Source organism: Pseudorca crassidens, chromosome X, assembly GCF_039906515.1.
Source record: "Pseudorca crassidens isolate mPseCra1 chromosome X, mPseCra1.hap1, whole genome shotgun sequence".
In the NCBI taxonomy this organism is placed as follows: Eukaryota; Metazoa; Chordata; class Mammalia; order Artiodactyla; family Delphinidae; genus Pseudorca; species Pseudorca crassidens.
Window position 1 is genome coordinate 129936732 of NC_090317.1, and position 26135 is coordinate 129962866.

At 43.0% G+C, this 26135-nt stretch overlaps 1 protein-coding gene across 5 annotated transcripts in view; it reads right to left on the reverse strand.

Moving 5' to 3' along the window:
- Positions 1-26135, reverse strand: part of LOC137217388 (steryl-sulfatase-like) — a 184765-nt gene that overhangs the window by 36529 nt on the left and 122101 nt on the right. For all 5 annotated transcript variants that reach the window (XM_067724154.1, XM_067724156.1, XM_067724158.1 and 2 more), the window contains one exon: positions 1652-1789. In XM_067724154.1, coding sequence (XP_067580255.1) covers positions 1652-1789 — 138 coding nt within the window. The remainder of the gene's footprint in view (positions 1-1651; positions 1790-26135) is intronic.

The window sequence follows — 26135 nt, forward strand, 5'->3', positions numbered from 1 at the left end:
CCCACCTACCCACCCAACCAACCAACCACCCAATCAACCACCCAACCATCCACCCACTCAACCAACCACCCACCCAACCAACCATCTACCCAACCAACCATCCAACCAGCCACCCAACCAACCAGCCACCCACCTACCCAACCTGTTGACCATGGGCTCCTTTAGGGCAGGGACCGTATTGTTGCCTCTAACCCAGTGCCAGATACACAGTTCAATCAGGGTTTTGTAAACTAATGGATGAAAGCACTCCATAGATTAGCATTTCATATCTTTGTAGGTAAACTCTGATTTCCTGAGTCCCTGGGAATCTGTGAAACAACCATGTGAGAGAATAATGAAAGGGCAATAAAGCACCTCATGGCTTTAGGGAGCAAAATTCAATGCGCTTCCCTATGTGTCACGCATCTTGCTTTATTCAGCAGCCCCTACTGTCTGGGACACCTTGCTTTGCCTTTTGCATGGTCACTTCTAATCATCCTCCCCCATGTTACATCCAACCCACACCCACTGCAGATTCGGGTGGTGTCCTAACCCTTAGCACGGATATGCCCTTTGAGGTATCTCACCTAAGTCTTTGTGAAATGGGCCACATGTTATTATACCCAGGTATCTATGTCTCATATTCGCAGAGTGTATGTTGTATAAGCAACTTGGGGTCAGCAGATGGGTCTTATCTAATATCCCCAATGACAGGTAGCCTGATCCATCTTGGTGGTGGCTTAGCTAATGCTCTGTCAGGAAGGAAGCATCAGCCCACAATGCTGTAGCATATGGAGATAGGCAGAATAATGACCTCCCAAAGATGTCCGCATCCTCATCCCCGGACACTGTGACTAGGTTACCTTCCATGACAAGAGGGACTCTGCAGATGTGATTAAGGGTCTAGAAATAGGAAAAATTACTCTGGATTACGTGGGCAAGACTGACATAATCACAAGGGTCCTTAAAATTGCAGGCAAGAAAGTCAGAGTAAGTGAAAGAGATGGAATTATGGAAGCAGAGGTCAGAGAGAGAGAGAGAGAGGAAGGTTTGAAGACACTGCATTGGTGGCTTTAAAGGTGGAAGAAAGGGTCCACGAGCCAAGGAGAGTGACCACCTCCAGAAGCTGGAGAAGGCAAGGAAATGGATTCTCCCCTGGAGCCTCCAGAAAGATGCAGTCCTGCTACCATCTTGATTTTAGACCAGTGAGACCCATTTCAAACTTCTGATGCCCAAATACAAGTTAATAGCTTTTTATTGTTGCTGTAACAAATCAACACAAACTTCCAGGCTTAAAGCATTGTAGTTGTAGAGGTCATGGGGGGAGGGTGTAAGGGGTCTTGTTTGAACCAACTACACTATGGGGCCAACTACACTATGAACCAACTACTATGGGGCTGAATTTAGATTTAGGGGGAAAACACCCTCATTTTAATGTCTGGACACAGAATGCGTGCTTTTAAGTTCTGGGGGGACCATAGCGGAAATGGTCACTTTGGCCATCTGAGTTTTCAATGCCTGTGACCCCATAAAGCCCTGTATGTTTCAAGTGGCAGAAGAATAGCACCACAGCTCCAAGGTCCAGGAGAAGGTGATGAGGGGGTAAGCGGCGGGGGGCAGGCAGAGCACAGAGCTGACACCGTGCCATTTCCCACCTGCACAGATTGCTCACCTTTATAGATTCCGTTACTGCCTCCGTGACCTTCCCCTTTGACAGTCACCTCCTCTACATGTGCTCCTTGGTCCGAGGAGAAGTAGACCAGGGTGTTATTAGCCAGTTTCAACTCATCTAGAACATCCAAGATCTGTCCTGAAGGGGAGAAAACACTCAGTGTTAAAATAGTGCAATCTTTACAAAAGAAAGGGAGGTGATTCGCCCTCATCGACCTGTCTGTTAATTTCTCATGGTGAGAAGGAGATGGTCTTACACACTGAGCTCTCCTGTGCTGATCCCAACAGGGGATGCAGCAGAATCAGAAGGAGCACAGTGGCCGGGCTCTTGGCAGAGACAATGAGAAGATGCAGTCAGTGAATTAAGTATCATCTACAAGCATCATTTGAACGTCTAGGCATCACGGGGTGACCCTGTAGGGAGACCTGATAAAGGATTCTAGAGGAATCAGGCTCACAGATCATGAGCCCCTTGGAGGAAGATGCCGGAAGAGAGAAGCCAAATTGCTGCAATCACCAGCTGGCCTGAGGCTATAAAGAAGTCTACTGGTTTTCCTTATTGACTGGAAAAAACTAAATCATCACTGTTCCTCTTATACAAACAAACATTTCTAAAACTATTTTATGATGAATGACCTTTTTCATACTTACCATAGATACCCAGGTCTAAAACTGTCCATCATGAAGATAAATATTCCTCACACTTTCCTTTTTCTTTTCCTCACCTTCTTTCCCCATACTTCCCATTGTATACTAACCCCCATATAGCAACCCTTCAAAATAATAATGATACCATGGTCAACAATGAGAGTAATGGGTACCATTTGTTGAACACTCTGCCTGCAGAGGACTTTATTCCATGTTCTCTTGATTACATCATACCGAACCCTACGAGTAAAGAGCATTGGCTCCATTGCACAGCTGAGGGCAACAGTGCTCCAAAAAGATACATGACCTGTTCGAAGTCACACCGTTAGGAAGTGAGAGACCCAGAAAGGAAGAGTTAAGTCTGACTGCAAAACCCAAACTCTCAAACCCTGCAGAGTTAAGTGGATGAACTCAGTGAAAATCACAGAGGAGTAAAAAAAAAAAAAAAAAAAAAAAGACATGAAGGAAAAAAAGTTAGAGTTACATCCTGAAACACCCATGGATGACATGATAATGATGGCTGCTGTCTTCAAATTAATCCAGGAAGAAGGGAAGTGAGTACAGAGCGTGGATTAATAAAATCAGGCGTGACTTCATTAATTGTTAAATGTGGATCCAGGGCATATGGCAGTTCACTGCACTTTTCTCTCTGCTTCTATGGATGCCTCAAATTTTCCATAAGAATAAACAAAACAAAACAAAACAGAAGCCAGCTGAAGACTGAGGAATGGGCTGAAACACGGACTCTCTGATTAGGAAGCTACCACCTGCTCTCAGATCAGAAGAAAATGATGGTCAGACCAGAGGTATATAATTTACAATTTTCACGGAGATTGCTACATTCACATGCTGCCAATTTAATTTAGTCCATGCATGCAGTTACTGTTTGAGGTATTAAAGGGTCTGACTCGGTTTTTTGATGTTTGACAGATAAGAGCTTTTAAGTCTCACCTCTGCCTCTTCCACTTGTGCCCAACAAGCTAATAAGAAAGCCTGGGGGCTCCCTCCCCCAGTGCCCATGGAAGGTTCAAACTATGCCAGCTCCTACCTCCATGTGGGAACCCACATCCAAGCCCCAGCTCCTACCCACCATGAAAGCTGGATCTGTCTCCTTTCCCATCTCCCTCAAGCCATCTTCAGACCAGCCTAGGCGCTGTCCTGCTTTCCCCAGAAAGCCTCATTATATGTGAGATACAACCTTTTCCACATCCTCTTGGGGTGGCTATAGCATCACTCGTCTCGACAGGGGACCATCTCTTCACTGTAGGTAACCACACACCTGGAATTCTAAAAGGACACCAGGCATCCTTTGCAGCAGAAATAATAACTGGATATGGGTAATCCTATCCATCAGGTAGGTCACGCCCTCCGCGGAGACAGGCCCTGCACTCCAGGGTTGCACCTTCACCAACTTGGTCCAGAAAAGGGGTATAAGGCCACAGAGACAACCCTCCACGGAGGTGGCAGAGATGATTTCTGATGTGAAAGCAAGACCCCAGTCATCTGTTACCAGACACATTCTTGTTATTTGATTGCAGTGCCACAGGCTAGAGTACATTTAATCTTTTTTCAGTGTTTTAACTCATATAATAAACATTCCTAGAAGCCACACCATATACCTATATGTCATCCTCAGGACCAAAAATAATATGCACGGGGCCATTTTAGTGATTTGTCACCCATGATAAATCATCGTCAGCCGGACATTTATCGTGCTGTGATTTGGTTCAGCTAAGCAAACCACGTGTGCACTCGGGCTTGGGGGAGTTTGACTCTGACACTAATTTAAGGCTTATCACTTTGAAAATGGTAATTAGTTTAATGAGTTCACAGAGGAAGAAGCAACAAGGCGATGTAACCCCCACTTAACACTTTTTTTCTTTTTGCGGTACGCGGGCCTCTCACTGCTGTGGCCTCTCCCGTTGCGGAGCACAGGCTCCGGACGTGCAGGCTCAGAGGCCATGGCTCACGGGCCCAGCCGCTCCGCGGCATGTGGGATCTTCCCGGACCGGGGCATGAACCCGTGTCCCCTGCATCGGTTGAGAGTGGACTCTCAACCACTGCACCACCAGGGAAGTCCGCCCCCCCACTTAACGCTTTGAAGGAAAAATGCCCCTTTTGGTGCATATAGTAATTTCTAAATAAAATAACACAGATTAGGCAGAGAGCAGAGCATTCAGGGTTTTACTTCCTTGTGTTTTAATTGCTATTTTGCAAAAGGGCATACAACCACGCACCTCCATTTCAAATGAAATTCACCTTTCATATATTACATAGAAGTATCTTAGCATGAAGAAAATGCCGTGAAGAAATGCCTTTTTAAAAAATATGGCTTCCGTGATAACTTCTATGGACACAATGTAAATATTTAGAGCACGTTTATTTACCATTGCCAAAACCTTGGAAGCAAGCAAGGTGTCCTTCAGCAGGTGAACGAATAAACTAACTGTGGTCCATCCAGACAGTGCGATATTATTCAGTGATACAAAGAAATGAGCTACCAAGCCATGAAGAGACATGGAAGAACCTGAAATGCATAGGGCTAAGTGAAAGAAGCCCATCTGAAGGGGCTACATACTGCATGATTCAACTCTATGACATGCTGGAAAAGGCAAAACTAGGCAGACAGTAAACAGATCAGTGCTTGTCAGAGGTTGGAGGGGAGGGAGGGAAGAAGAGGCAGAGCACAGAGGATTTTTAGGGCAGGGAAAGTATTATGTACGATGCTGTAATCATTACGCATTTGTCCCAACCCACAGGAGGCGCAATTCCAATGGTGAACTCTAATGTAAACCATGTAATTTAATTGATAATAATGTATCAATATTGGCTCATCAAATGCAACACATGTACCCCGCTAATACAAGAGATAACATGGCAAATTGTGTGCAGAAGAAATGAATATAGGAAAGCTCTCTGTACTTTCTACTCTGTTTTTCTATAAACCTAAAACTGCTAAAAAAAAAAAAAGTCTACTGGGAATTTCCTAGCGGTCCAGTGGTTAGGAGACTGCACTTTCACTGCTGAGGGCCCGGGTTCGGTCCCTGGTCGGGGAACTAAGATACTGCAAGCCACACGACATGGCCAAAAAATTAAAAAAAAATTTTTTTAGTTTTTAAAAAAAGAAGCATTATTAAAATAAATACATATTAAAAAATAGTCCAGTAATTTTTAAAAGATGCCTTTCAAGTGCACTGTTGCCTCCTAGACTTCCTCATCCATGCACTCAACACGTGTTTGCAAAAGCCTAGTAAACACAAGCTAGAGACCGGGGCACGCAGAGGGTCACGGACAGCGTTTGTTCCCAAAGCCTCCTGGTGACCCTTGCCTTTGCTCAAGCCAGCTACATCTCCTAGGTACAGATTCCCCTCTAGGCTATTTTCATATTCAGATGAAGCTGCAGCTGCATTTATGACACAGACTCCTTCTACGAAAATATATCTTGCATCCTTCCCCATTTTCACACTCCTCCCTAGATATTTCCTCCAAATTCCAAGACTTCCAATGACCATGATACTTGCTGCATGATACATGATATTTTCTTTGTCCCCATCAATTTTTCTGATTCATTGCCTAGAGTGATAACTTTATCCGTTTCATCAAAATCACTGCACACCACTGGGCTGGGATTAATACGAGAGAATCTAGCTGAGGCCACCATGCGTTTACACACAGAAAACCATCAGATTTCTGATTTCCTTTTAGTTCTTTTTTCTCCTGCAAGAGGCACCCTTGTACCTAATAACTATTTGGGTCTTATGCCAGCATCTCATTCAGAAAGCCCGGGGCCCATTAACCATTAGATTTTTCATGATATTGATCCTATCAAGTTCTAACATATTTCTCTTCTAAAAATTGTGCCCAGAAATCTCCTGTGGGAACAAATACTGCTGGATGATTCTTGCTTTCAAACCCATACATTGGAAGTCAGAGGTCCACAAATATTATCTTTCAGAAGGTTCTCCAGGTATAATGATACCAATTTACGTAGGATGATAGTTTTGAATTACCGATGGTGGGCTGCAGGATAGCTTATAAATGAAATGCTTTATTTCCAAAGCTTTCTCACATTCTTCCTGGAACGAAACAAATACAGGAAACAAGCCATTTCGAGAAGAGCACTTTGTTATTTAACCAGAGACAATAAGAGCTAGCACACTGGAAAAGATGAGAACTTGTCATTCTAAAGGAGAAAACTTGGTGCTGTGAAAATCGGGGTCCTTCCTCCTTCAGGTGTGAAGCCTGGGTCCTGGAGAGTTTGTTCATTCCATTGATTCACACCACGAACGGGTGCCAAGCCACTCTTTGGAGTCAGGACTGTGGCGCGCCACACAGGAGAGAAGGGTTTTGGGCTTGGGCAGAATCCTAGCTCTGTCGTGAAAGGGAAGTGCTATAATGCAGAATTAACTGCTCAAGCTCTGGCTTCTGGGTCCTGACAGAAGCCAACCTGGTTTGAGCCCTGGGTCCCTGGTTTGCTCACTGGGGTTCTGTGCCTCTAAGTCAGAGGCGATAACATGTAATAGTAGAAGAGGTTGCCATAAGGGATGAAAGAGAATTGCATCCCAAACTCTTAGCCCAGCACTAGGAGTGCTCAATGCAGCTCAGCTCTTACAATGGAGTTAAAAATCTGAGTTAAGCAATCAGTTTGCCTAAAATCCAAACTACAATGAGGTATCATCTCATACTCGTCAGAACAGCCATCATCAAAAAGTCTACAAATAACAAATGCTGGAGAGGGTGTGGAGAAAAGGGAGCCCTCCTGCACTGTTGGTGGGAATGTACATTGGTGCAGCATCTATGGAGAACAGTACGGAGGTTCCTTCAAAAACTAAAAATAGAGTTACCATATGATCCAGCAATCCCACTTCTGGGGGTATAGCTGGAGAAAACTCTAATTTGAAAAGATACACGCACCCCTATGTTCATAGCAGCACTATTTACAACAGGCAAGACATGGAAACAACCAAATGTCCATCAACAGGTGGATGGATAAAGATGATGTGATATCTATCTATCTATCTATATATCTATATCTATACACACACAATGGAATATTACTCAGCCATAAAAAAGAATGAAATAATGCCATTTGCAGCAACATGGATGGACCTAGAGATGATCATGCTACGTGAATTCAGAAAGAGAAAGACAAACATCATACGATATTGCTTACATGTGGAATCTAAAAAAATAATACAAATGAATTTATTTACAAAACAGAAACAGACTCACAGACATAGAAAACAAACTAATGGTTATCAAAGGGGAAGAGGTGGGGAGGGATAAATTAGGAATTTGAGATTAAAAGATACACACTACTATATATAAAATAGATAAGGAACAAGGACCTACTGTATAGCACAGGGAGCTATATTCAATATCTTGGAATAACCTGTAATGGAAAAGAATCTGAAAACGTGTATATATATGTGTGTGTGTGTATATATATATATATATATATATATATATATATATATACACACACACACACACACGCACATTGTAAATCAACTATACTTCAATAAAAAATTTTAAAAAATCAGCTTGCCTGATGGAAGCCTTGCTATTTCAGCAGATCTGTCTTTTTTCTTCTACAACGTAGGTCGACTCAGGCAAAACGTGGAAGCAAAATGCTTTGATGTCCCTATTCACCCTTTTGGAAACATCGAGCTCATTAAGGAAAGAAAATATCTCCTGAGGCAGCCACTCACCATGAATAATTAAGGAAGACCGTCCACCTACTCAAGGTAATTCCAGGGAACGCAGGAAACCCTAAAAAGTTCCCTTAAAACTACTTTAGCTAAGTCCTTCCTGTGATCAACAGGTGAATGGTGGAAGTCAAATATTCCCATGGAGGCTAGGATTTTAAGATAAATAAGAGTTTCTAATTGCAGCAGCTGGTGGTGGCTATGACTCTCCCTGGGGCATGGGAAATGCTAGGCGTTGCTACAGAAAGCGAGCTTTACCCTATGTTCCCAGGCTCTCCTGAATCAGTTACTGAGTGGGATAGAGAAATTCTGCCATCATTGATTAACCCTGGAAAGGCAATTCTTTGTTTAGCTTATGTGGGATTAGAAGCGTAATCAACACGCCAAACATCAGGACGTATCTGTCAACAAGCACATAGATTAATGTCTCCAGCTGGAAGCAATGTCCATGGAATGTAGGTAAACTCGATCTTGTGCTTCTTCCCAAAATTAATGGTCAAGATTTCCAAAACACCAGTTGTGGTCCTCTCCATCACATGGAGCTCAAGGGATCCCACAGATGGGACATTTGAAAGCATATGGGTTACCTACAGTATAAAATCAAGTTCAAAAGCTTACACATCAGGGCTTCTCTGGTGGCGCAGTGGTTGAGAGTCCGCCTGCCGATGCAGGGGACGCGGGTTCGTGCCCCGGTCCGGGAAGATCCCACATGCCGCTGAGTGGCTGGGCCTGTGAGCCATGGCCGCTGAGTCTGTGCGTCCGGAGCCTGTGCTCCGCAACGGGAGAGGCCACAGCGGTGAGAGGCCCACGTACCACAAAAAACAAAAAATAAGTACACATCAAAGGGAAAAATAATATATGACCAAAAATGATTGGATTATTTATTTGCAATGCATAAGATACAAAAATGGTGTGCTGGCTTGTGGGGGATACGTGGGGGAGAGCTGGTGTTGTTTGTTCAGAAGCTTTGCATTTGTTATTTGATTCGAGGGTATTTTCAGACAGTAGCAAGTGAAATATTGTAATAAATAAACAGAAGATGAGGTGTTTTGCCCTACTATACTTGGATCTAATGCAAAGGTTGCACAAAATATAGTCTGAGACTCACTCAGATGCCGCCCAGACAGGAGGCCCGAGGAAGCATTGAAAATGAAACTCTTGCAGGATGGTTTTAGGACCTAGGAGTTGGGAGCAAGAGGCTGCTACACGCACTGCATTTCCACATCCTGAGTGATGAGACCAGGGTGGCCTCCACATCCACTAAAATCCGAGCAAGAGGGACCTCCCTGGTGGCGCAGTGGTTAAGACTCTGCGCTCCCAAAGCAGGGGGCCCGGGTTCAATCTCTGGTCAGGGAACTAGATCCCACATGCATGCTGCAACATTCATGCTGCAAGAGTTCACATGCCATAACTAAGGAGCCCGCATGCCACAAATAAGGAACCTACCTGCCACAACTAAGGAGTCGGTGAGGCAGAACTAAGGGGCATGCCTGCTGCAACTAAGACCCAGTGCAACCAAATAAATAAATAAATATTAACAACAACAACAACAACAACGTGCAGGAGAGGAGAGGCTCCGACCATGTCAGGAGCCCTTTCTGCTGAACACAGGCACACCTGCCACAAGCTTGTGATGCAGGAGTCCTGGAACCTTCCTGTCCGAAGGCCCTCGATAAAAGGCTAAATCCTTCCCTGGCAGCCACAGTGAAATAGACATCAACACACCCATCGCCACATCCTGTGTGTTTCCTATTCAACCAGATTCACCCACGTCCATTGATTTTGGGATCATCCTCTTACCACGTCACTTACTTTCCCATCTCCTAAGTGCATACAGAACTTCATTAGAAACACGTTTAGAAGCTATCCCTAATCATTTTCCAAATAGTGACAGAAAAGTAAGCAAATGTGATAGTAAGGAACTGATTAGGCTACTTTATGCATTTTTTCATTCTTCTGGATGACCAAAATAGTAATCAAGACCTTGTATGTAGACTATAGGTTCCGTAGCATGTTCTTATTATATATCAGTGTCCTTCAAATTTTGACAAGCTTATTTGTCACCTTGGGAACCATGCTAAAATATATATTTTTTTAATGATTTGATCAACATTTGTTTAATGCTTTATTTTTTTAAAGTATACTTAATTTACAACATTGTGTTAGTTTCAAGTGTACAGCAAGTGACTGAGTTATATATATATATTTTTAAATTATTTTCCATTCTAGGTTATTACAAGATATTGAGTAGAGCTCCCTTGTCTCTACAGTAGGTCCTTGTTTATCTATTTTATATTTAGTAGTGTGTATATGTTAATCCCAAACTCCTAATTTATCTCCCCTGCCCCACCTAAAATGAAGATTCTGATTCAGTAAGTTTGGGGCGAAGTCTGAGAACCTGAGTTTCTTAAAAGCTCCTAAATGATGCCTATCTGAGGAGCATACTTTTAGAAGAGAGTTTCCCTGTGACGACATGTTTAATACCTGCTGACATATAATAAAAGGAGAGGGTTGGCCTTTTACATTTTTCAAGAATTACACCAGGAATGAGATTTGAGTTGCAGACCACTGAACACATAACTTTTATACATGGTAACTAAACACAGTAAATAGAGAATTAGGATTATTAGGGTAACTAAGAAACAGGAAGCTGTAAGACAGAAATGTTGCCTATGTATGGATGACCCTTCCCTGATTTTGGCTTCCCTTCCTTCTTGGGTTTCCTGTGCGAGTTCATACTGTTTCCAGGAAACGCATCCTTATTTGGTGTTGTACCTGGTTGTTATGGTAATGCTGTGGTTTCCTGCATAAAGCCCATCTTTGACCTCATCGCATCACAGCTGTAATGTGTGATGGTACCTCCTGCTCTGGCATCTGCTCTCAACCATCTGGGATGCTTTCGTGGCTCTGCTCAGCTGATCTTCTCCAATTAACACTAAATTATAAGTGTTTTTCTTCCAGGGTGTTGCATTTGCTGGAGAGAATCTGAATAACTCTAAATAGCCCTCCTTGTCACCAAGCACACCAGCGCTTTCCTGCACATACACAAGTGTCCCCGTTCCATGCAGTGGCATTGCACACGTGCGTCTGGGGGAAAACCAGAGTCGGTGTGCCTGTGAATCAGAGGAAGGCTCCGTGGTCGGTGTGTGTGGTCAGTGCTTCCCCAGGGTGACAAGCATCACAACGGGCTGGCTGACCTGGGCAGCGGATAACCAGACCAGCAGGGAATCGTTTGACAGGACAGTGCTAGGAGTGAACACAGGTCTCCCAACTCTTGATGCAGCTGTGCCACTCTATTTGCTGGACTTCACTGTCTCGCAGAAAAAGCTTGCAGCTCCTTTGCTCTCTGGAATGACCACAGGTTGAACTTGTCGTGGGAGGTTATCCGGGCTTTGTGATGGAGAACGACGCTGCCTGCACGCCCATGGGGCCATTTCTGTGATGGAAGCCAGTGAAAAGCTCTAGAAAGAGATCGGCCAGAACTTCTCCAACAATAAGAGGGATCACCTCACACTTCCCGCCTGAGCTGGGCTGTGAGAACAGAATGTCCAGAGACGATGGACGGTGAATGATCCCGGAAACCGAGCCCTTCAGAGCGCTCTTATTTTATGACGCTCTCCTACACCATCCATACCCATTTCCAGTTTCGGGACTAGATTTTTTTGTTTTTTGCATTGGATTTGATCGTCTATGAAGCTGAAGATACAAAATGGAAAATTATGCTTTCCTTTGCAGAAACCTTGTGCATTAATCACAGATTCAAACCCGGACACACTGACTAACACCCTACCAAGCTCCTCTCTTACGTTTGGTTCCGAATCCAAGGGGCCTCCAGTCCGCCAGCCTGCAGCTCCCCTGAAACGTCCGTCTAGCTCTGGGGTGATGCGTTGACTTTATGGGGAGAGCTCAAGCTCTTAGAAGCAGTTTAGGCCTGCCCGCAAGATCCTAAACACCAAAGCCACGGACAGAAGGGCTCTTTCGGAAGTGTGAAGTGTCCAAAGGGAACATTTCAAATAGAAGGTGAAATACTACTAATGATACAAAAACCCACAAGATGGTCCAAATAGATGTCTCCTTTTCCATCGTAGACTTTTTTTCTCCTCTATGATTTTTCTATTCAGTGTAATGGCCTCATACACACATTTTAAGCAAAGACGCTTTAACCATCTGTGAAAGGGAGAGTGAGAGTAACAGTAACAGTGATAATAAGAATAGCAGCTAGCATTTATTGAGCACTTCTTGCATGCCAGACGCCATGCTGACTACTGTAAATACATGATGTCATTTCATCTGATTGGTTAAGTCAACTAATTCCGGCAGGTGCAATCCATCTCCTCAGGGGAATTGCTGCATTTGACATTCTGACGAGCCCTCCCTGGGTCAGGGCTCAAAAGCAACAGGTATTCAAACTACTTCTGACCCCACGTTTTGACCTCACCTTTCAAATATATATATACTGGTCCTCAGTGGAATATCATTTGAACGTTGCTTTAACCCCATCTCCCAAATCTTAATTTACCTTTTCTCACTCTGCCTAGAAATATCTAACTAGCAAATTAAATGTGCTAATTGGAAGAGGTTGAAGGTGGAGGAAGTATTATCCGAAACACCCCTGTGATACCCACATCTACATCCTCCTGTTCTGTGCACCTGCTGTTTAATTTCCAAGGCAGACATGTCTAAAGTGTACAAGGCAAACTCAAGAACACAGGAACGGAGGGACTCCTAGGATACAGAAGCTGCATGAAAACCACTGGAGGCCATTGGTCTAAACAGGCTTGTCTTTCTTTTCCTTTTTTCTTTTAAAATTATTATTTATTTACTTATTTATTTGGGGCTGCGTTGGGACTTCGTTGCTGCGCGCAGGCTTTCTCTAGTGGCGGCGAGTGGGGGCTACTCTTTGTTGCCGTGTGTAGGCTTCTCATTGGTGGCTTCTCTACTTGTGGAGCACGGGCTCTGGGCACGCGGGGTTCAGTAGTTGTGGCACGCAGTCTTCAGTAGTTGTGGCTCGCGGGCTCTAGAGCGCAGGCTCAGTAGCTGTGGTGCACAGGCTTAGTTGCTCTGCGGCATGCGGGATCTTCCCGGACCAGGGCTCAAACCCGTGTCCCCTGCACTGGCAGGCGGATTCTTAACCACTGTGCCACCAGGGAAGTCCTTGTACATTTTTTTGATGATGGCCATTCTGACTGGTGTGAGGTGATACCTCATTGTAGTTTTGATTTGCATTTCTTTAATGATTAGTGATGTTGAGCATTTTTCATGTGCCTCTTGGACATCTGTTTATCTTCTTTGGAGAAATGTCTATTTAGGTCTTCCACCCATTTTTTAATTGGGTTGGTTTTTAATATTGAGCTGCAGCTGGAGAAGAGACAAACCTACTGTCTCAATTAATCCAACAAACCAGAAATCCTTCCAGGCTCCTGAGAAGCAGTGTAGCCTAGTGGTGGCTGCGCAAATCTTACACAAGTCACCTTTCTCAGACTTCACTTTCTCACCTGCAACGGTGACGAAAATCTCGCATAGCACAGCTGTGGGGAGTGAACTAAACAACCCGTGGCAGATGTTAAATAAGTGACTAGGATATACCAAAGGCTTTTAGAGTTTAGCTATTGTGAGTCAATAAATGTTTACTGTTGTTGTTGTTTTGTAACCAGAAATTTTATTAATCCTGTTTGAATTGATTGTGCAACTTCATTCCTCAATAACTTAGGGTACTATCTTCTTTAGGGAAATGATTTACAAAAGTGTTAAAAACTACTCGCTTTAATTTGAGAGGTAAATTCAAGGTAAAATAATATACATCCCAGGCCCGAGAACGTGAAATTAAGCTTCGGGGTTTGCAAAAATGGTAACGTGGTTATAGAGTTTATGAAACCCAGAGGTTAGTGATATATAAGATAAATTAATTTAGAGAATGAAAATCAATGTTCTACACAATGAATTTCCAACGAAATCTTACAGCGAAAAGTCTGGATCAGCAGACCTGCACTGGTCCTGTTCCAGCGCTCTCTCCCCACCCTAACTGCCCTCCCCTTCATGCTTGCATCTCTAAGCTGAGGTTGCAAAAACTTCTTTCTGCAGAAAATTTACTATTTTGTCACAAATACAGATTCACTGGAAACTCACACAGGAAGGGAAGAGAACTTCCCTTATATAGAAACTTCCCGTTCTATATATAGAAAACATATATTATATACATTTCCTTTACTCTTGCTGCCCTATCATTGGATTTTCTGATACCCTGATTTACATTAAGCTCTCCAGATGTGTGGACCTGATGCACACATATAAAATCAAGAATAGGTTAATGGAGAAAACAATTGCACTTTGGAAGATAAAGATTCATCTGCAAGAGCAAAGCATTGAAAATTAATGCAGTTGATACAGATGGTGAACAGGCAGATGAAAAGATGCTCAACATTGCTAATTATTAGAGAAATGCAAATCAAAACTACAATGAGGTATCACCTCACACTGGCCAGGATGGTCATCATTAAAAAGTCTACAAATAACAAATGCTGGAGAGGGTACAGAGAGAAGAGAACCCTCTTGCACTGTTGGCGGGCGTGTAAATTGATACAGCCACTATGGAGAACAGTATGGAGTTTCCTTAAAAACAGAGTTGCCGTATGATCCTGAAATCCCTCTCCTGGGCAGATTTCCAGACAAAACTCTAATTCAAAAAGATACATGCACGCCAGTGTTCATTGCAGCACTATTTACAATAGCCAAGACATGGAAGCAACCTAAATGTCCATTGACAGAGGAATGGATAAAGGAGATGTGGCACGTATATGCAATGGAATATTAGCCATAAAAAAGAAGGAAGTAATGCCATTCGCAGCAACATGCATGGACCTAGGGATTGTCATACCAAGTGAAGTAAGTCACTTATATATGTGAAAAATGACACTAATGAATATATCCACAAAACAGAAACAGAGTCACATAGAGAACAGACTTGTGGTTGCCAAAGGGGAAGGGGGTGTGGGAGGGATGGATTGGGAGTTTGGGATTAGCAGATGGAAACTAGTATACATAGAATGGATAAACAAGGACCTACTGTAGAGCACAGGGAACTGTATTCAATCTCCTGTGATAAACTATAATTGAAAAGAAAACAAAAAAGAATATATATATATATAAATATATAAATATATATATATATATATGAATCACTTTGCAGTACAGCAGAAATTAACACAACATTGTAAATCAACTATACTTCAATAAAAGATAAATAAATAAGTAAATACATAAAATGGATGCCGTTGAGAGCAGAGCCCAGGACTCACTACAGCAAGTAAGGGATGTGTCACCTTGGCGGACAAATGGATGGGGCAGGGGTCACGGAGGAATCGAGCAGAAAAGAACTTCAACACCGCCACCTATACAAGTGCGGTGAAGGGGGCCAATTAAATGGCTCTACTCTCTATGTCCCCTGTGGCCATAAAGTGCCTTTGTCTTAACCACACTTTCTTACATTGCCTCTAGGTTAGGATTCCATTTCTCTCCTCTTTAAAAAGATCCATGTAAAGAAGCCCAATGAACATGGTGGAGGGGTTCATGGTCAGTGGGCATGAGGTTCAAGTATCAGACTTCAGGAGGCAGCCCAAGTGTGTAGATGTCTGATTCTGCCGTGTAGACAGCGTTGGAGACTTAATAGGGTTTGCAGGGTTGATCTGCAGTGGTTAAGCAGCCGTCGACCTGGAGATCATTCTTCTCCCTCCTAAAACAAGGGCAAGCCCTCCAGCCTCTCCCTAGGCTGCTTTAAGAGCAGAATGAGTTTAAGAGCAGAATGAGTTCTGCTTTAAGAGCAGAACTGATGCCAATCAGCAGATGGGTGACCCTTTAGGCAGTGTGCACGGGCCAGTGACCTCACCTCCGGCAATGGGTGACCCTTTAGGCAGTGTGCACGGGAAGATCAGACCCTGACCAGTGACCTCACCTCCGGTGATGGGTGACCCTTTAGGCAGTGTGCACGGGAAGATCAGACCCTGACCAGTGACCTCACCTCCGGCACCACGTAGACCTGCCAAGCAGCAAATGAAGAAGAGAGAAAGACAAATGTATATCGCGCTTTGGATTAGGAAATGCTCCACATGGGACTCTAGGGAGATTGTGAACAGAGGGATTAAAACCTTTCTCCCGTGAGAATAAAGACCCTACCCCAGGACATGGCCATTCTGAGGATGGGCATCCCGGCACGTGGCATGACATGCAAAACAAGGTCATGCACAACAGAGCTCCGGATGACAGCAAGTGGAGGCCCCCTGCGTAGCCACAATGAGCTAAGGGACTTCCTGGCTTGTGTGGGGTGAGGAGGGGAAGGACACATGTAGCACACGATTTGTAGTTCCGTGCATCACACCCACGCACACACACACACATGCAGGTGGGTGTGTATTCGACCCTGGGAGCCGTCAGCACTCACAAAACCTGTGCTTGTCCTAAGTCTGTTTATACTGCCCTGGTCACAGGTTCCCTTGCTTTTTAAAACAATTTTTAAAATTTATTTAATTTTTAAGTGAACTTTTTCTTTTGAGATAATTATAAATTCATAGGCGATTGTAAGAAATGATACAAAGAGATCCACGGTAAAGTATTCAGTTTCCCCCAATGGTAACACCTTACAAAACTCTAGTAGAATATCACAATTAGGATACTGACATTGATACAGTCAATGTCAACGGACAAGGTTTCCATCAGCGTAAGGATCTATGGTTGCACTTTCATAGCTACATTCACTTCCCTCTGGCCACGACCCTTTCCTTAATCCTTGGCATCCCGTCCATTTTTATAATTTTGCCATTTCAAGAATGTTACATAAATGTAATCACGCAGTAGGTAACCTTTTTAGACTGTTTTTTTTTTCTTTTTCGTTCAGCATAATCCCCTTGAGCTTCATCCAGGTTGTGGGTATCACAAGTTCATTCCTTTTTTCATGCTGGTATGGGTGTACCATTGTTTGTTTATAGGTTGTTTCCAGTTCAGGGCTGTTATAGGCAAAAAATGCTATAGGCATTTGTGTAAAGATTTTTGTCTAAAGATATATTTTTGTTTCTCTGGGATAATGGCTCAGGAGTGCAATTGCTGGGTTAATGGCTGATATATGTTTAGAATTTTTTAAAAAGATACCACACTGTTTTTCAGAGCGGACAAGTTCCCTTTCTTTCGCCCCAGTTGAACGGACTGCTTCCTCCTCAGCCAATGATGTCTGAGCCAGCCTCGCTCCGGTGTGGAACAGCTGTTTCGTACAGAAGCATCCCCGAATGGGGATGAGGTGTCCAAGAATGGAAGCAGCTACGCTACTGGCATCTATGGTCATTCCTTCTGTTTCAAAATAAACAGCAATGCCCTTTCCTTTCTCCTCTTCCCCTTAGCTTAACTGCAAAGCAGCACGAAGCAAAACCCAAATGCCAAGTTGTAGAGACAAAGCAAAGTGACTTTTCTCCAAGTCAGTGCTCAAAGCTGCCAAGATTGTCCAAGACGCTTATTTCTTGTAGGTTTCCGTCATCCTAATGCATGGCTTGTTTACTTGCTAAAAATCAGATGCATAAATGCATTTATAAGGTGGCTGTTACCGATGAAATCTTGCAGGCAGGCAACGGGGGTGTCGACAGAGTTATCTGACGGGCAATTCTGCCTTCAAATGATCAAAGTTAAAAGTGAAAATGCCGTAAGCTTGTCATTTTTGCTCTCTTCTGGCTATTGTCTTACTTTAGAATGAAAAAATACTGTGACAACACTGCTCCTTCTCTAACGATTTTCTATGAACTGGGAATGTGAACACGTTGCCAAAGGCCCATTTTGCCAGGAGATCATGGAGCTGAATGTCACTGAGTGTTGGTTTTAAAAGTTAAGTAACTGAGAAACATGCACATTTTTCTGTAAATTAGAGCCGATGGGTGCATCTGCTGTCAGTGACCTTAATAAATGAAATTTTCTGTTTAGGGCAGCAAGCACCCAGCAAACTCCAGAAACCACAGAGCTTTGCTCTGTTTTAGTGTTTTTGCATCAGTGGTATCTGGGGTACCCAACGGACAAGGATCCATTTTGGTTGGAGAAAGAGTTTGTTTAGGGATGTATGCTACTTGATGACCTGGCTTCGCTTTTTCTCTACTGGTTGGGAGCAAATCAAATGACTTATAGAGTCCTCCGTAAAGAGACTTTCCTTCCCAAATGCTTCCATCCTAAGGTAACTGAAAAGCAGAAAGTCGTAACTGCCCCCAACCCAGGGCTACGGCCGCCATATTGAGAGATGCAGCCAAGTGGGTCAGCCCAGAAACCACCTGCAAACACACACAGTTATCTCCCCGCAGACTCAGTCAGTGGCCCTGAATTCCCGATCCACAGGGTTTCTTGGAGATGCCGCTCCTTCAGCCTGTATGCAGAGTCATGTTCCAGTGATCTCAGATGGCAAAGACTACAGAAAGATGCTATTGACGTAATAGGGAAGAACCTCTGTATTCTATTACAAGTTCATCACTGAAGGGATGGTGCCTATATACCTAATGGCCCATCTCTGGGGACCCGGTGTTCCAGGTCATGAGCATGAAGCTAAAATACCTTTGCTTAGCTCACAGGAAACATCCTGACCAGGTCCCCCTGTGAACGACTGCAAGAAGGAAGAAATGAACACATCCCCTCCAGAGGCTGACCAGCACCAGAAAATGTTTGACTTTACTCCCTCCCCTTTTAGTGTAAAAGAAGCCTGAATTCTAACTTGGGGAAGATGGGTCTTTGGGACACTAGGCCACCACCTTCTTGGTCTGCTGGCTTTCTGAATAAAGTCGCTACCCCTTGCCCCAGTAACTCGTCTCTCTATTTATCGGCGTGCTGTGCGGCGAGCAGTATGAGGTTGAACTCGGTCACATTTACTCCATTTTCTCATGGCTACACATCAAACCAACAGGATGTCACGAGACACATGAAACTGGCACCCGCGACATCAAAGGCCATTTGCTCCCCTTTCCCACCAAAAAAGACTAAGAAAGTATAGTTCGAGGAGAGGTGGTGAAGTGCAGACACACAATGAAAGTTGTGTGTGTAGCTGTCATAATCCTAACGGACATCTATAGCGTACTTAACACATCCTGGACAGTTTCCAAGATGGCCCAGCAAGAGAGGCAGTGTTTTTTTTTTTGCAAAGTTTTTCTTTTTAAATTTTTTTTTATTGAAGTATAGTTGAATTACAATGTTGTGTTGATTACTGGTGTACAGCAAAGTAACTCAGTTATACATATTCATATTCTTTTCCATTACGGTTTATGTTAAGCTTTCCAGATGTACACATACATATACCAGTTTGCAACTGGACAGGCAATGTTAGCATCCCATTTCACAAATGAGGAAATAGAGGTCGAACCAGAGAGGTAACCTGCCCCGGTTTACCCAGGTTTGGAGCAGGTGGGGTGGAACCTCGGGCCTCTGGTCCCGAAGTCTATGCCCTTCCCTGACAGGCCCACTGCCGTCAAGATGCAGAAGCTACGTCTCACGACGACATCTGTCACAATAACACTATGTGGGGTGTCACAGCATGGACCTGCGTCAAAATTCTGCCTCTGCCACTCGCCAGCTGCGAGAGCTTGCTGGGACAAGCCGGTTCCACTTGTGTGCCTTGGTTTGCACATCTGTAAAATGGGGTAATGCAGCCCCCACCTCACAGGACTACGTGGGAATTGCTACGGAGGCACGGCACCTGGAGAGAGTAAGTGGCAGGCGAGAGAAGATGCACACGCTTACTACTGCGAGAATCAGTACTGCTAGGGAGCCAGGTGGTGGCGGTGTGACAACAGGACGAAGTCTGAAGACGCAGTGAAAACCACAAGGGCCAGGACTAGAGGCAGGAACACAACACCAAACGTCTCACTGAACACAGCCAAGAGCAACTCCATCCCTAACAGCCTTTTTTTAAAAAAATTAACTTAATGTTTTAAAATTGGGGTATAGTGGTTTTACAACGTTGTGTTAGTTTTTACTGTACAGTGGAGTTCCCTGGGTTACACAGCAGGTTCTCATTAGTTATCTATTTTATACATAGTGTATATATGTCCATCCCAATCTCCCAATTCATCCCACCCCTGCTTTCCCCCGCTTTGGTATCTACATGTTTGTTCTCTACGTCTGTGTCTCTATTTCTGCCTTGCGAACTGGTTCATCTGTACCGTTTTTCCAGATGCCACAAATATGCGTTAATGTACGATATTTGTTTTTCTCTTTCTGACTTACTTCACTCTGTAGGACAGTCTCTAGGTCCATCCACGTCTCTACAAATGACCCAGTTTCCTTCCTTTTTATGGCTGCGTAATATTCCATTGTATATATGTGCCACATCTTCTTTATCCATTCATCTGTCGATGGATCTTTAGGTTGCTTCCATGTTCTGGCTATTGTAAATAGTGCTGTAATGAACATTGGGGTGCACATGTCTTTTTGAATTATGGTTTTCTCTGGGTATATCCTAACAGCCTTTTGAGAACTGTCTTACCTGGAAGAATGGGCTCAGCTCATGAATTGCCTGCCTTCGTTGAAACCGCACACTGAGAAACATGGTTATAAATGTCTTCCAACAATCCCGTATTTTTTTCCATCTTCTAAAAGTAAAAATCGATACAGCTTTCACTCTGTTTTTTGAGGATTCTAGAAACAGGATGAATGTGCGTCCTAACTCTCTTTGCAAAGGTGACTCATCTAGAAGGAACATGACCAATTCAGGACCATCGGGGGAAGGCAGAGCAGGACCCCAGGCGTGCACCTTGAGCTTTGGATGCAGGTGGGATCCGCACAGGTGAGGGCAAGTGGAAACATGGCACCTGCCAAACTGCTCCCTCCTCACTGCCCGCAAAGACATTTAGGAGCAGAGCAGGGACCTCCCTTTGGGGATATTTGGGGATAACCTCTCCCCTGCATGATCTGAAGGCTTTGTGACCCCGGCCAGGTGGGACAGTAACACCAACGAGAAACAGGTAGTGGAAGGGGTGTGGCTGCCATCCCTGTCTGCCCTAAGATGCTTGACACCAACCCCCGGGGGTGTCAGGACAGGTGTGAGCCGATCCCCTTGTCTACTCACAGGGTAGACCTTCCTTGTCAATTGTCCCGTGCTGGTCCCCATGGGAGGAGATCCCCTAACTACAGACACCTGATATACAGTGGCTGTAAGGACTCCACTGTTGTGAAATGCAGAGACCTGAAGGAAGGGCCTGACCTGTTGCCTGCTGCCCAGAGGCAAGGTACAGCATCGGGACACAAACACCTGTCTTACTCAAGTTCTGCAAGGTCCCACACCAGCCAGGTGGGCTACCCAACCAAGACCAATACCTATAATAATGGACAAATGACATTTCATGGGGACACACACACACACACACACACACACACACACACACAATCACACACACACATTCCTCTCCATAGATTAAACACCTGTTAAGCATGAGACCATAAACATAATGGGAGGAAATATAAGACAAATGCTATATAATTTGGTGGGTAGAGAAAGCCCTTTTTAGCCAGTTATCAATCCCCAAAGTCATGAAAGAAAGGCAGTCAAATCTGACCATGGGAGTTCATCACAAAAGACTCTATAAATAAAATGAAACTACAAACAAAAAAGCAGGAAAAATATTTGCAACATACAAGTAAAATATTCATGTCCTTAATATGTAAAAAGCCTACACAAATCAACAAGAAGAAGACCCACAATCCAACAGAAAAGTGGCCAAAAAATATGAACAGGGGATTCTTAGGAGAAAAAAATACAACCCTGGAGTAAAATGTAGTCTCAACTTCACATGCAGCAGAAAGGGAAATTTAAGTAGTGAAAGAGTATTTTCCACCTGACAAATTTACAAGTAAAAATATTGGGTTGGCCAGAAAGTTCGTTCGGGTTTCCATAAGATGTTATGGGAAAACCCCAGCGAACTTTCTGGCCAACCCAATACTTTCAGAATCACACTGTTAGAATCATAATTCTAGAGTTGGTACGATTATGAGGAAATTAGCATTCTCATAGATCCTCAGTGGGTGTCCCACTGTTGCAGGAAAAACAAGGGTAAGACATTTTACTCAGTCGCTACTAACACTCAATTTTTAAAGACTCTTTGATCCAGCATTTTAATTTTGGGAATTTTTTCTTTAAAAAAATGCTCCAACAAGTTCATCTAGACATACAGAGAAGAATAATCATGACAGCATTGCTTGAAACAGAAAAACAAAAATTTGGTGGGAACTCAGATGTCCCTCCCAGCGGATTGATTAAGTAAACCATAGTCTAAGAGGGAGGACATCAAGATTGAAATGCTGGTATTGAAAAATGCCTAAGTATATATAGGTAAGTGGAAAATGAAAGTTGCAAAACAGTGTATAGAGTTTGTATAAGACACTCTCAATAATAAGGATTGCATCTTAGTCTTATATAGCACTGGCAACATATAAGACAGGAAAGCTATGGAGTGATCCATGAACGAGGTTACCTAATAGGGGTGGGGTCACATGGGGCAATCCCCTTCTCTTGCTTGTGTCTGCATTACTTGGTTTTGCATAACATGGATGACGTTGGACATCAGAAAAAGCGTTACATCTAGTGAGGAGAACATTCAACTTAAAAAAAAATACAGATGACACTGACAACAATTTAAAAACTTTTTTTCTCTTAAAAAAGGGTATATGAGATGCAGGTAGACAGGGCCCTCAGAACTCTGCTCCTGAATTCTGTGGAGCCCAGAACAAAAAGGGTGACCTCATCCCGATACACGACAGCCCCTGCAGGAATAGAAAACTGCCCCAAAGTAGCGGCACAGAAGAAAGCATGATTCCGGGCTGGTCAGCGATCTTTCACACCCACTGTGTCCGCCAACCCATGCTCTGTCATTCACAAAGAACTCCTGAAACATACACTTCAGAAATTGTCAACAATGGGAAATCTTGGCATAAGAGATTTGATTTTCATGTATCGTAAATTCATTTCCTTCAAAGCTGCAAGGAGTATGAACCTCAATAAACATATATTCCATATTACTCAGCCATCAAAAAGAATGAAATAATGCCATTTGCAGCAACATGGCTAGACCTAGAGATGATCATACGAAGTGAAGTAAGTCAGACAGAGAAAGACAAACACCACATGATGTCACTTATATCTGGAATCTAAAATATGACACAAATGAACTTATCTACAAAACAGAAACAGACTCACAGACACACAGACTTGTGGTTGCCAAGGGGGAGTGGGGTGGGGGAGGGATGGCTTGGGAGGTTGGGATTAGCAGGTGCAAACTATTATATATATATATATAGGATAGATAACAAGGTCCTACTGTAGAGCACAGAACAGGGAACTATATTCAATATCCTATGATAAACCATCACGGAAAAGAATATGAAAAAGAATATATATATATATATGCATAACTGAGTCACTTTGCTGTACAGCAGAAATTAACACAGCATTGTAAATCAACTCTACTTCAATAAAATTTAAAAAATAAATGTATATTCCAGTAACAATACCCCATATACTATTTGCAGAAGCCCTGCATTTTGAAAGTTCACAGTAAGCTCTCCCAAACAGCTTAACAGCACATCTTCTTAACTTTTTGGTACATGTCCTGAAACTTATTGTCTATCTTTGTTAATTGAGCATAGTAGTTTTTTTTTTTAATTCTGTCTTTTTATTAAATAGATTTGACAATCGTGGAAAGAGAAGGATGTGTAGGTGGGTCTGTATTAGTCACTCCTTTACGCGTACAGGTTGTCATCATTTCCTATTCAATGTTTTCTTCAAGTTTCAAAACTTCGTTATGTATCTTGCATTCAGGTAAACAGTGGTCTGTAATGGAAAGGATTTCATTTCTCTCCTGTCTAGATCTGCTTGAATGAAAAATCTGTTCATTAGGCAGAGGTTTTTGTAATACCAGACCCTGTCAAAAGTCCCAGGGATGACGCTGTCTGCAGGCTCTGTTTCCTGATTATCTCGGTAACCAGGGATTATGGTGATAGCACTGGAGGTCATAATTTATCAGATTCAGAGCTAAACTGCCGTCCCAAGCATATAGCTAAGATTTGATAGTCTGGAATAAACTGGTGCATTTCCTTTTTAAAAAATTCAATTTCCACTTTGGGGAATTAGCATCTCACGGAGGTTATTGAATTAAGCAAATTTTAGAAACTCATGCATTTTTTAAGGTGTGTTATTAAGGATGCAGTTGAAGAGAAAATGCAAAAGGACGAGTATAAACACACACATACACACACACACTCGCTCTGTCTCCCAGACGACTTAAAATTTTTTCAAAATTCCAAAAGGAAATTTTCAATGAAGGAAAGCACCAGTGAGAAAATAAGATCCAGTTTGTTGCTTGAGTTGAGTTTTAATAATTGTGTCACTGATGGCTTGGGATTCAGAAGAAGTGTTGGCTGAATATTTAAAATACACTTTGTAAGCTAAACTCAGAAGTATGGTTAGCAGAGGCGACTTCGTGAAAAATTCAGCTGCTGGAGCTCCTTACCATGTCATCCTTGGAGGATGGGGCTTGTGAAAATGTACTGACCCCACTTGATAAACGACAACGGTATTTTTGTTGTTTGATTAAAAAAAGAAAGAAAACGGACCTCTTTAGGAATCAATACGGGACGGCATATGTAACTTTCAAAAAAGTTGCCCTCTTTTGGTACAAACTATTAGGTATAAAATAAGCTATAAGAATGAACAACACAGGGAATATAGCCAATATTTTATAATAACTGTAAGTGGAGTATAACATTAAAAATGGTGAATCACTATACTGTACACCTGTAACAATATTTTACTTCAACTGTACTTCAATACAAACATTTAAAAAATAAAAAAATAAGATGCCCTCTTTCACGCATTAACAAAGTTTTTTTTGGGGGGGTGGTTTTATTTTTTGGAAATCATAATGCTAGCAATTTGTGGTGAGCTGATACTACAAATGGGTACAACTCATTTCTTCTGATACTTATCTTTTTTCTCAATTTCTTTGTATGAGCTCTTTCTGTATCACATAGATTTTCTTTTCATTTTACATAGATGTCACAAAGACTTTTTAATCGATTTTGGTCTGGCTAGCTTCTTCTTTTGACATCAGGAAATAATAGATTTTGTCATTAAATCCAGCAATCTTTTCCTTTAAGTTTGTCCTAGTTTATCCTTCCCCCGACCCTTTCCCCTTTGATAACCATAGTTTGTCTTCTACGTCTGTGAGTCTGTTTCTCTTTTGTACATAAATTCATTTAGTTTTTAGATTCCACACATAAGTGGTACCATATAATACTTGTCTTTCTCTGCCTGACTTACTTCACTTAGTGTGGTCATCTCTAGGTCCATCCATGTTCCTGCAAATGGCACTATTTCATTCTTTTTTATGGCTGAGTAATATTCCATTGTATACATGTACCACATGTTCCTTATCCATTCATCTGTCGATGGACATTTAGGTTGTTTCCACATCCTGGCTACTGTAAATAGTGCTGCAATGAACACAGGGGTACATGTGCCTTTTCGAATTACGATTTTCTCTGGACATATACTCAGGAGTGGGATGGCTGGATCATATGGCAAAAACTAGTTTTAGTTTTTTAAGGAGCCTCCACACTGTTCTCCACGGTGGCTGCACTAATTTACATTCCCACCAACAGTATAGGAGGGTTCCCTTTTCTGCACACCCTCTCCACCATTTATAGACTTTCTGACGATGGCCAGATGGCCATTCTGACTCATTGTGGTTATTTGAATTTCTCTAATAATTAGCTACGTTGAGCATTCCTTCATGCAGAGCGCATTTTAAAACAAAATGCAAATTAAAAAAAAAAAAACACATTTAAGAATTCCCACCACCTCCAACCTCCGCTGCAGAAGACTGGGCAATACACGTGCTTTCCTTCAGAAGCTTAAGAGTTTTATGACGGAACCCTCCACGTTCTGGTTCCTACGACCTCAAAGTGCACCTCCAGCACTGCTCACGACCTTGGGCCCAAAGGCTACAAAGTAACAACGATCCACGTGTTTCGAGCCCCCAGCTCTCAGTACCGCCTCTACGTCCCTGAGTTGACAGATGCGGCTTTGCTGCACAGGGCTGGGAGCTTTTAGAGCACATGGACCACCCCAGT